Raw genomic sequence first — 12,551 nt, forward strand, 5'->3', positions numbered from 1 at the left:
GGGTGAATTAGTACAACGAAAAATTCTCCGATTTCGTATAAAGTTCGTCTCGATTCAAATTGTTTCGGAAAGATGTTGAACTTGAAACTTTCGTAAGAATGTAAGGAGAAGCTCAAGGAGATTTGTAGTAAAGTAAATTACATAAAAGGAAAAGCAAACCAAAATTTAGAGTGGTTCGGTCAATGAGACCTACATCCACTTCGGATTCCTCCTCCGTCGAGGTCACCGGCGTCCACTAAAGGCCTTCCTTCAATAGGCGAAGACCAACCATCTTTTACAGCTCCTCCTTTTGACGAGTTTAGGAGACAACCCTTACAAGTCTCACTCCTCTTTCTTGGATGGTTACAAGGCCAAGAGAGGGAGGAGGAGAACTCTTCTCACTTTTACAACACTTTTCACACCTCAAACACTTAGAATTTTTCACACATATAATAGCACTTTGTTACCCTTTCATGCAAAAAAGGGTAGAGTATTTATAGGCCCCAATGGCTTCAAAAATGAAGTCAAAAAGTGTCTCATCTCATATTTCCGGGGTATTGACGATACCACCGTCATTACTGGGCAGTACTACCGCCTACAGTCTGACACTAGACGGTACCACCGCTAGCAACATTAACTGCCAACGATACCACCACCTATCTCCCAGGTAGTGCCAGCGCCGACCCTAGTAGTGCCACCGTTGGCTATATTTTCAGGGGCTAAATGGGCTGTTCAATCCGACCCAATTCAGCCCTGTTAAGGGTCTAGTTGGCACCTAATTAAGTTAATGAGATTACCTCACAATTCTAACTCAATCTACTATCTAACTACAATAACTAAAGCATAATCAAAACACTCTCCGATACGTCAATTACTCTTCCAATGAACTCTCGATAATGTTCCGACGGACTCCCGACAAGCTCCCGGAGTTTACGAGATCTTCTTGATGAGTTCCGACGAGCTTTTTTAGCAAACTCCTGGACTTCTCGGTTGGTTCCAGTAAAACTTCCGACGAATTCTTAAACTTCCAACGAGATCTCGATCTTAACTCCGACACAACACCTACTTTACGTGTTATTGCTATCGTTAATCATACACATTTTTCTTGACATATATATTAGATCAAACAATTAATAATTGATTTAATTATCACAATTTAGGATCATGCTCAGCCCAACAGGATAGATATCTCATGAGATGATTATGTTTCTACATGATAGAGAAGCAATCCACTTATTATAAATAAGAAATTACTCCATGTCAGCTAAATCACATGTATTTCAATCTAAATCTACATATTTACCGACTCCTACTTGCAGAAGGGCTACCGCACAAGCCAATTATTGTTCGGATACCACTGAGATCCAAGTCTTTTTTTTATTTAATTAAAGAGACCAGAAATTAAATCACCAGAAAGGTTTTAAAAAACAAATAATAAAATAAAATAAGTCTTGACAAAATAGAGGTTCCCAACTTCCTTGTAATGTAGCCAAGATCTCAGCAGTGTCCAACACCATATATTCTGCATATACAATTGATTGTACGTCCTGCTAATTTATAGAGACAAGCTTACCAAAACAAATAAACTGAACAACAACAACAACAACAAAATTTGTTCAACTCTAATCAGTTGTAGGTTCGGGCTCACCCATGGCAGGCCAAAGAAAAGGAGAAAGATCCACTAGTTACTCTGCCAAATTGATCTTATCTTCCCACACCAAAGAAATAACTACTCATACACATAATTTTGCTCGTCTGTTCTAATCTGATGATTGCTCTTGCTGTGGGAAATCCATCCTGAATCTCACATTGCTTTCATTAGATGAAAAAATAAAAAGGAATGCATCCAAAGAAAGTGTTTGCAATTTGCATAAAGCAGGGTGTAAATGATGGCAGATATTCTGCACGGTTTACTGCAATGCATCCATGGTCAGAGTCCAGTTTGATGATCAAAATAATGGCTACACAGGAGTGAAAGAAACAAATGGAGCCACCATCTTCCTCGGATGTAAATGAATACAGTTAAGAAACCAGCATCATCTCGTTCAACATCTTGAGATCCTTTCCCAGAGACTGCAGTGCATATTCAGTACCAGAGGTTCTGAGCTGTGGTACTTTAAGCAAGTTATGAGATAATACACAACCACTACCCAGTTTTGACTTCTCCGTTAACCATTCCTTCTGACGGAACCACACCAGTAACTGCTTTGTCAATGCTCTTTTTTTGTTTGTTGACAAACTGACCATCTCTAACAGGGTGAGCTAATTTCTTTATAGCCTTTTCCTTGCTTTTATCACTCAATTTTCCTTGAGCTGAAGTAGCTTCCTTAAGTGGAACTGTGATCTTTTTCTGAGAATTCTCACCTTGATCTACAATCTGTCCAGTTTCATCTTTTCTCAACGGCTTCTTCGCTGCAATTTTAACAAGATCATCTTGGGGAGGTATATTCTCTTTTATGGAATTACTTGTTTTTGGTTTTCCACTAGTGTCCAGGTCTCCATCAGGAAGCAGGGCTCGACGGCTTAATCGAAGTTGACCCTTTTCATTTATCTGGAATACAAGATATCATATAATAAATACAGAAAAGCAAATATTGAACAATTATTAATTAAGAAAAGAAATTTAAAAGACTAAACAGCCACTGGTTGACAATCTTTAACCTGTGGCAACACTAACTACCATGGTAAATTTTGTTGGACATGAGTAAACTACTCCAAGTAAGAGTGTGATCTGAGACATTTGTTTCACTGAAGTGAATAGTATGTTAGTAATGTGTGAGTTTGAGTTATGAGAATAACTACCATCATGGGACTATTATCTTAAATGGATTTCTCTCAAATTGCTTAAGACTCCAATCTAGTATAAGTCAATCCTATCCAATATGCCAATTTAAAATACCACGACTTCGAGTTCTGTTTATCACTAAAGACCTCTCTTTTAGTCAAGTTCCTTGTATTTTCAATAATCAACTATATTGTACCTTTTTGTTACTACTGCAATTTTTTTACTTTTTTTTTTCTTACTTCTGCAATATCAAGATTTAATATTTGAGAATCAAGATATTTTATCACGTATTGGAATAAATGAGTGATTTGGGGATTTAAAGATTCTTCATGAACTTGTCATGTTTGGTATTGTATTATATCATTTAAGTTAGTATCACCAATCAGCATGTCCCACATCGGTACGGTGAACAGGAACACAGGAAGGGAAGGCCAAATCTACATTAGGAGTGTCCATATCTTGAAAGGAACCTAATCTACAAGACATGGTCATGGTTTTTTCTTAGATGGATCTTTGGCCGTAATTGACTTTTGTAAAAAAACTTAGGTTAAAAAGTATTTAAATCTTTATTTATTATTTTTTAAAGATTTTTTTAGGACTTCCTCTACCACTGAATAATTTCACTAGGAAATCTTCTAACTGCTGCATCTACAAAAAAAATTTCTGCACCAAAACCCTGCCTCCTCCCTCAAAGACATCCGAAGCCATCTGCTTGTTGAACCAAGATGAAGGAATAGGAGAAGGTGACACTAGAGAACAGAAGCCATTAAACACCACATCTTGAGTCTTGAATGCAATAGCACATCCTTTGCCCCTCTCCTACCTCCTCAATTAAAGACAACTCACCCCAATAGAGGTGATGCCAGAAAACGGAACTGAACAGGAATGTCTTAACTTTTGCAAAATCAAAAGTTCTTTTTATTTATTTTCTTTCCTATTCCAATGGCACACTAGCTGTGCTAACTATCACATATTGAACTTAAATATGTTCTCCATGTTGCAATGTTTTTCTTACACCAGAAAAGAAAAAGAGAATCATTTATGTCATTAGAGGTGATTAATGTCTTCTCTTTGCTGATTAATGTGGTAACAGGTAAATATTTATCTTTGGCATTTGCTACTATGAATTTTGACTTCAGTTAGAACAATGCGATCCATCACATACAATGACTACCAAGAAAATCTGAGTTAGTTTTCATCATCAAATATTTGCCATTATGTAGGAGACAGACCTCTTCATGAACTAATGTAACCGATCAGTATGAATCCGTCTAAGCTTTCTGAAATATATTGATTTTTCCAAACATTCCGTTTTCTAAACATGACCCAGCACCTATTGGAGGTATGTCAATCAGGGTTGGATCTATACATGTTCATTGTCTGTTCTGTAAATATAAATTTAGCGGTCGAATTTACTCCACATGAACCTTTTTATGTTTGTGCATTTCAGATGTATCATATAGGAGTTTTTACATGCCATTAGATAGTAAAAAACAGTTTTCCTACTTTATTTTAGATTCAATACCTAATTTCACTTATACAATGGATCACTATTTCTTTCTTAGTTATTAGAAACTAATGTTGTACTAGTTTAAGATATGTCTCAAGGAGTAAACAATTATTAAATATGGTAAATCAAAAGCGTAAGTCCAAAGATAATGAAACAGCAACAGGAGAAATCAAGATGAGTGCATGTAAACAAGCAATTCACAAACAAACATTTTGTCAAGTTGTCCAGGTTATATGTCAGAAGGCTAACTTACCTCAATAAGTTTCACATCAACATGGTCTCCTACATTAACAACCTGAAAATAAGGTATCAAAACAATTAGTTCTTAGTGAACATGACACATAGTAGGACAAAGACTTTAGGTATACAATATATTGTTCTTACATCTTCAGCCTTTGCCAACCAAGTTGAACTAAGCTCACTGATATGACATAGACCCTATCAAAGTTTAAAAGAGAACTTATTACACATAGCAGTAAGTAGTTCATAAAGGTAAGAGAAAAGAGAGCCTCTAACACAAAAATATTGAATATGCATATTTTTCATCATAGTAGAATGACAGAAAATTAAATTCATTCTTTAAAAGTTGACATTACTTCATTTCAATTGTTTGTATTCATGAATAAAACACTTTGGCATGTTGAGAATATCAAGCACCCATATTCAATGAAGTACCAAAATATATAAAAAATGTATAAGCTTGTAGCAGAAGACAATACATCTAATAAGGTGCTAGTAAACCTGCACAAAGGCTTAAAAGTTTAAACAAACCTCCCGTCCTGGTGCAATTTCAACAAAAGCTCCATAAGGTGCTATTGACTTGATTTCACAGTTCCTGAGAAGTTCAATTAGAAGGAAAATGTGGGTGTCAGCTTTTGACCAAAACACTAAAATGATATCATGCATAAGAAAACACAAAATCCCCTCACTGACATAACCGTAATCAACAAGATTGAAGCAATGTGCTAGACAAAAATCCCTCAAATACAGTTGAAAAGTCTCTCTTAAGGAATGAAAGCCAATTCCATTCAACTCCTAATCAACTTCTAGGTTATCTGTTATAGTGACTGCATAAAATTAAATTTAATAAAACATGAATTGTTTGGATGGAAAAAGGGGACAACGGATGAAGATGGAAAATTGGTTAAAACCAAAAAATGCTACTGCTACAATGTGACAACCATGTCAAACAACTCCAGGTCTCTAGAATGGAAGATAGGCACATCTCCAGCTACTACACCAGCCACAAAAGTTTGTGCTTGCACAAGCATGGGCCTACAATAGCAAGCATGGCACACAGGTGTACAATGACAAGCTGGAACTTATAGCATGCTTGGAAGGGGGCTTGCTGATTCCTAATGCAAAGCTAGAATTAGATAAATGAACCATAAAAACATAATAATCATTTTTAGGATTATTATTTCTTCTTTCAATACCCCCCAATTGATTTAGTATTACATAAATCGAGTATCATTATGCTAAGAAACATGTCACAGCTAGTGGACTTGATGAAATCTTAGAGATGCATTTTATAATGGTTAAAGATATTATAATGCACATCTTGCACTGTAAAATAAAGAAAATCTGACAAATGATAAATCCTGTGTAACTACAGAAATAAAGGGATTAGCTGCTAGCATTTCATATGTTGTGTTAGAATTAATGGCTTTAGTTTAGACAATGATGGCAAAAGAAAAATTAAAAGATCATGCTGGACAAATTTAAAAGATATATAGATTCTAAAGAAAATCCTAAAAGAGATATTAGCATGATAAGATATAAGGTTGAAGATAATTTTTTTAATAAGTTAGGTTACTAAGAATTAAAAATATATATATTGAATTGCTAAGGCTAGGAAAAGAAAGTGCAAGAGTTTAGATAATATTAGATGGATTAAAGATAAAGTTCAAAAAATACAAAATTGAGAAATTATTTTATAAATTATTTAATGAATATTTCATATATAACTTAGCTTTAATGATAGATAATAATGGTATGATTCATAGATTTATTTATAAATTTAGAACTAATGATATAAAAGAAAAAAAACCTTAAAATCATCAAAATAGGTAGGAGTGTGGGACCTGATGTTATCTTTTTGAGGTTTGTAAAAGTTTAGAAGATACAACTTATTAAATAAAATTCTAAAATTTAGAAAAATACAATGAATGGACAAAGAACTTTTGTGTCAATTTTTAAAAATAAGGATATCATACAAAACTATTCTAATTACAAAGGAACTAAAATTGTGATTCATACTATGTAAATTAAAAGTAGGATAACAATTAAATTAAAAATCTTCAAAAATCAATTTGATTTTATGCTTGGAATATCAATAATAGAAACTATTTATTTATCAAGATAATAAACCAAAAATATAATAAAGATTTTACATATGATTTTTATTGATTTAAAGAAGGCCTATAATAAAGTTCCTAAATTTCAAAAAAGAAAGATGTATCCACTAATTATATTAATGTCATAAATGAAATGTTGATAATGTAGTCGGGAGTTTGTTTAGTGAGCTTTCCATAACATAGGACTATAACAAGAATCCATATTAAGTTCTTACTTTTTTCACGTTGATTATAAATGAATTTACTTGTCGGATAGTCCTCCTTGGTATATGTTATTTAAGTAATAATATTGCATTAGTTAATGAGAGTTTGAATGAAATTAATTTTGAACTTGAATTGTAGAGACAATCCTTAGAATTTAAAGATTTCATATATGATATGTAATCTTAATAATACTAGAAATATATAACAAGATATAGTTAAGTTGGATAGATAAAAAGTTCCATTAAGTTTTAGGTATCTTATTATTCAATAATATAGAGAGACTGATGAATAGAAAATGTGAGATTAGGAGACCTACAAATGTACAAATGTGTTAGGAGAAGTGATACGAGGAGAAATAGAGGAAGAATTAAAAAGACTTTAACAAAAACTATAAATAAAAATTTAAATACTCTTAATTTAACTATCTTAATAGTGACAAAACATCCATTTAGCTAACCTAATAGTTGAGACTTAATGGCTCTGTTGTTGTAGTTCATGATGTTATCATATCTTGCAAAAAAGAATGATGTTATCATAAGATCACAACATCAAATATGGATTATTAATGTCACAAGATACACATGGAAGAGTCATGAAGTAAATTCCATGACGGAATAATAATAAATAAACATAAGATAGTGTGTTTTTTAAGAAGCACCAAAGTGGCATAATCAATGTAAAACTGAGTATTAATATATGCCTAATAGAACAAATTAAATTTAAGCACGAAATGTGGTATCTTCTAACCAAGAATTTAAATATTGATCCACTAAAATGTCAGCCTGGTACAGCACAGTACCAGTGTAGTATGCCTACTGCCTGGTCTAACCAGAATAGACAATAAAAGATGTTACATGGACCAGTATCAGGCACTGGCTGGACGTGTAAAAACCAGTTGTTATGTACCGATCAACATATCGTTACTTGCTTTCAGCTAGAACATGGTATGGATTGTTGCCATGGAAGTTAGTCCAGTCTCAAAAGTCTGTTATATCTAGGCATTTAATGTTCAAAATACCTAATATCATATAAAGCTTAAAAGACACTCCACTAATAACATCTGACCTGTAAATATCACCAACGGTTGGAACCATTGTCAAATTGGCTATTATAGCTTTCGATTTCTCTAAACTTGACAAGTCCTTTGCAGTAATTTTAATCTGCAAGATGCAGTCATATCAAGTGAATCTGCGAAAGCAGAATGAAGATTAAAGAAAAAGTTCAGTCTGAATCCTTACTAGCCCATCATCTTGGGTATCAATAGCTTCAACTCCAGTCTCCTCGATGATGCTTTTAACCTTCTTCCCACCACTCCCAATAATTATATTGACTTTGTCAGGTTTAACCTGAAACATTATTTTCAATAAAGGGTATGTGACAGAGAATAATATATGCCACATGGTTCAAAACTGAGAATAGTACCCATGTATTACCTTCATAACATGAATCAATGGAGCATACTTAGAGAGTTGCTTTGATGGAGGTGGGGAGCTCTTCATCATTTCAGCTGAATGAATACAACAAAACAAGTCCACCTTAAAGTAACTATTAAGACAAAATGCACACTTAAAATTATAGCAAGTATACAAAATGGACAAAGAAACAAAATAGCAGCCAAGCTTACTATTAGCATTCTTTGCTAAATTGTCATAATAAATTTGTCGGTCATTCTTCCACTATTTAAGTACAATATAAATAACTAGAACACTTAGAGTTAAGAAATAGATCAATTTTCCATATGAATTACAACTAGAAACCATCATTTTGCAGATTTTTTTTTCAATTCACACTTTTGGGAGGAAAAATTAGTTCAAATATTAAATGTTAAAATTCCTAAAGGGGATGACCCAGTGAGGAGGCTCCCACTAATAGATGACATAGAGAGGACTAACATACACAGCTTTAAACATGCAAGCAAAGAGGTTATTTTTACAATTTAAACCGTTGCCATCTAGATTCCAAAGGAGAAACCTTATTAGTGGCACCAAGATGCACCCTCTAACATTTGGCTGAGATTGAGGATTATGTGAAAAGCTAGTATCTTAACTTCTTCAACAAAGCTGGCTTGCAGAACTGGACAATTCTTGTTGGTTGAAGTCAGATTTCTAAAGAAAACAATCCTTGCAAACAAAATCTAACTAAGAACTACACAAATATATGGTGTATACACACAATTTAACCTTTCTACCAGTATGGATTTCATTAGCCAGGGTACAATATTGACAAATTACAACTAGTCTCATGCTAAGGGATCCTATTATCCATGAGGGAGTCATAGTGGTAGTTTCAAACTTCTACTGATCAACAGCCAGCATGGTGATTCATAAAACCAACAAACCTTTCTCTTCTATTTGGTGGAGCATCATGTCAGACCAATACTGTATGGTTACATACTCCCTACTCAAACAGGTAGGAAGCTATCATGGATATTGTTCATCTGATCAACATGCCACAATTTCTACCAATATCATAAGACATACAAACAATATATGTTTCTAGGTTATGTAATGAGAAATAAGGCATGCATCAAGTTTTATGTTGGTAATTTGTTATTACCAAATTTTGTAATCTTAATCCCATGTAAATTTGAACTTGTATATATGATATTTTGATATATGCCGTGATCAACATTTTATATATGCTAACTTTATGGATTCTAAAAGTTTTACTCATATTTTTCCATGATATGACAAATAATATGTCACACAAAGATATAAAAATAAAATAAAATAAAATCTGAAGTAAACTATGCATAAAAGAGGAAGGATCAATCAAATATTGAAAACAACTGATCCGATTAGGAGTTGGTTAGAAGTAGGAGTCTTGAGTAGGAGTCCTATTAGGAGTTAGGGTTTAGAAACCCTATAAATAGCCATGTATTCCTCCTCTTTTGACAAGCAATAGATGAATCTTTTCTGCAGCCTTTGAGCAACAACTTGGAGGGAGGAACCTCTATAGAGTTCCAAGGAGGCCGATCCCCTAAAGAGATCAACCCCAAGTTTAGAATCTGCAAGGGTTCTAACACCTAGTATCAGAGCAGCGTTCTTGGCGTCTTGCTGTCCTTCCACAGCCATCCATCAACCCTCCACAACCGCCCAAAGCAATTAGCACAATTTCTTAAGAGATCGTTGCCAAATTCCGCCGTCATCTCCACCACCAAGGATCATCCTTTGATCTCCTCGTGAATTGCAACAGGTTCTGGTTTTCTACCTTACTGCTGCTGCAATTTAGTTATCCATATTTGAAAATCCCAAAAAAATTATTCCTATATTGCTTCATAAACTTTTCGTCATAAAGTTTTCATCTCTACGATGAAAGATACATTGCAGAATTCCAACCGTATAGCACCGTCTGTTTGATCTTGATACTACATTGTTTCTATCCAAATCTCTACGAAATTTTTATAATAGCTTTGACACTTCCTAACAGTGTATTTCCCTTTGGTTTCATCAAAAAATTCTCAATATAAACCACTGATCTTTTACATCCAATTTGTTATACTTAAAAATCTGTGCTGCAGAAAATTTCAGCCGCATATTGTTGCCTTAACCCATCTATTTGCAATCTTTTTTTAATGAAATTTCTTATACACTTCATAGATCATCTTGGGTTCTATCTAAGATTGATCTATTAAGAAATTCATCTCTAAAAACGATTTTGTGTTGCTGCAAATTTTTGTCGTAACCCGCTGAAATTTTTCGACGAGAATTCTGCAATCGCAACTTACACAAATTTCCTTGCTATTATATTGCCGAAATTTTCTTGATTAAATTAGATATCCTTGCTGTCATATAAATTGTGATTTTGCTATCAATTCCCTCCTCAATTCTCTCAAGTTTTTGGTGGAAATTACGTCGAGAAACCATTGTTTCTTCGACGACAATTCTACTCTTACAAGACAGCACGTACTTGCTGCAACTTCCACTTATTTCTATCAAACATTTGCTACCATCTACCACAGATCCAAAACTTTCATTTACAGTCCTAAAACTCCACCAAACCACACCCTCAAACTGCACCCAAAATAGCCACAAAACAAGCCTAAACCGTAGCCTACATCCACCAATCTACCAACCCTTTCGACCATCACCTCTCTCAACCAATACATGCCTTTAACCCAACAACAAAAGAGAGATCTTAACATCACAGATTTGGCGGCATATACTATGGCATCTGAGGAGGTAATCAATGCTAAATTCGAAGCCTTCGAGGCACAAATGGAGAATAAGATTCGGACGCTCTTTACCGAACTCAGATTGGGCCGACCACTAAGCCCGAAGAAATCACATCAAGGAGAAGTTAAAACGCGACAACTGTATACGCTTATGGCAGCCATCTCTTTTGCACGACATCAAGAGGAGCAATTGAACCATGAAGCTCGGAGGACTAGGGTCGCTCCTCAACCAGCAATATTGAAGTCCTTAGCCCCCCCTACTGTCGACCGAGTCCCTACATCAAAGAGGTTAACAAGAGAAGAGCTTCGGGAGCGATATGCGAAGGGGTTATGTTGGCATTGCGACAAGTCGTGGAGCCGCGAGCATCGCTGTAAAAAAGGCAGACTTCTTATGATTGAACTAGTAAAAGAAGAGGTTATTGAACATCTAGAAAAGAGCCTTGAACATGAAGAAGAAGATATAGAAGAAGAGCCACAGCCGACCGACATTACGGTACGCGCACTAGCCGGCTACTCAAACCCGCAAATGATGAAAGTTGGAGGCCTTCTCAAACAACAGCCGATCACTGTTCTCATCGACACGGGCAGCACTAATAACTTCCTGAATAGTAAGGTTGCTGCTCGGATGACACTGCATATTGAAGGCTGCAGCAAGTTCGATGTAAAGGTTGTCGACTACAGAATCCTAAAGTGCGACCAAAGATGCCCGCAGGTGAAACTATTACTACAAGACCAAGAAATTATCACCGATTTCTTCCTCCTACCAATCGATGACTATGAGACCATGTTTGGCATAGAATGGTTGACTACACTAGGTGATGTCTCTTGGAACTTTTCTAAATTAATTATGAAATTCTACTGTAAGGGCAAACAGATCATCCTACGCGGGAAGCGCGGAAGCAACGTAACCACCGTTTTGACCCAATGAATGGAGAAAGTTTTGCACAAGGTAAATGGTGGCTTTTTGATGCATCTCCAGCTGCAACTAGAAGAGAAGAAAATAGAAATTGAAGATCAAAATCTTGCCCAATTGCTTACTGAATTTGCCGATATATTTGATGAACTGCGCGGTCTTCCTCCTTCTCGGCAATATGATCATCGAATTCCAATCCTTCCGGGCAAGCCACCAGCGAACACTCGACCGTACCAATATCCTCACCTCCAGAAAGATGAAATCGAAAAGATCGTAAAGGAGATGCTTGAAACAGGGGTGATTCGGCCAAGTTGCAGCCCCTATTCCTCACCGATGCTACTTGTACGCAAGAAGGACGGAACTTGACGGATGTGCATCGACTACCGAGCTTTAAATAGCATCACTGTCAAGGACAAGTACCCAATACCAGTGGTGGATGAACTTCTTGATGAATTGAAAGGAGCTCGAGTCTTCACGAAGTTGGACCTCCGATCCGGTTACCACCAAATTCGGGTATGTGACGATGACATTCCAAAAACTGCATTTCGCACACATGATGGCCATTATGAATTCTTGGTAATGCCTTTTGGACTCACTAATGCTCCTTCAACCTTTCAAAGTCTCATGAA

The 12,551-nt window shown here is 35.4% G+C and overlaps 1 protein-coding gene across 2 annotated transcripts in view; it reads right to left on the reverse strand.

The window, feature by feature from the left end:
* Window positions 1-1,397: 1,397 nt before the first annotated feature.
* LOC103992010 (probable polyribonucleotide nucleotidyltransferase 1, chloroplastic) overlaps window positions 1,398-12,551 on the reverse strand; it is a 69,830-nt gene continuing 58,676 nt past the window's right edge. For both annotated transcript variants that reach the window (XM_065192229.1, XM_009411562.3), the window contains 7 exons: window positions 8,269-8,342; window positions 8,074-8,181; window positions 7,901-7,995; window positions 5,046-5,109; window positions 4,659-4,712; window positions 4,528-4,569; window positions 1,398-2,530 (listed from right to left, as the gene is read on the reverse strand). In XM_065192229.1, coding sequence (XP_065048301.1) covers window positions 2,126-2,530; window positions 4,528-4,569; window positions 4,659-4,712; window positions 5,046-5,109; window positions 7,901-7,995; window positions 8,074-8,181; window positions 8,269-8,342 — 842 coding nt within the window. In that variant the 3' untranslated portion in view covers window positions 1,398-2,125. The remainder of the gene's footprint in view (window positions 2,531-4,527; window positions 4,570-4,658; window positions 4,713-5,045; window positions 5,110-7,900; window positions 7,996-8,073; window positions 8,182-8,268; window positions 8,343-12,551) is intronic.

The sequence above is a fragment of the Musa acuminata genome, chromosome BXJ1-7 (assembly GCF_036884655.1).
Source record: "Musa acuminata AAA Group cultivar baxijiao chromosome BXJ1-7, Cavendish_Baxijiao_AAA, whole genome shotgun sequence".
Taxonomy (NCBI): domain Eukaryota; kingdom Viridiplantae; phylum Streptophyta; class Magnoliopsida; order Zingiberales; family Musaceae; genus Musa; species Musa acuminata.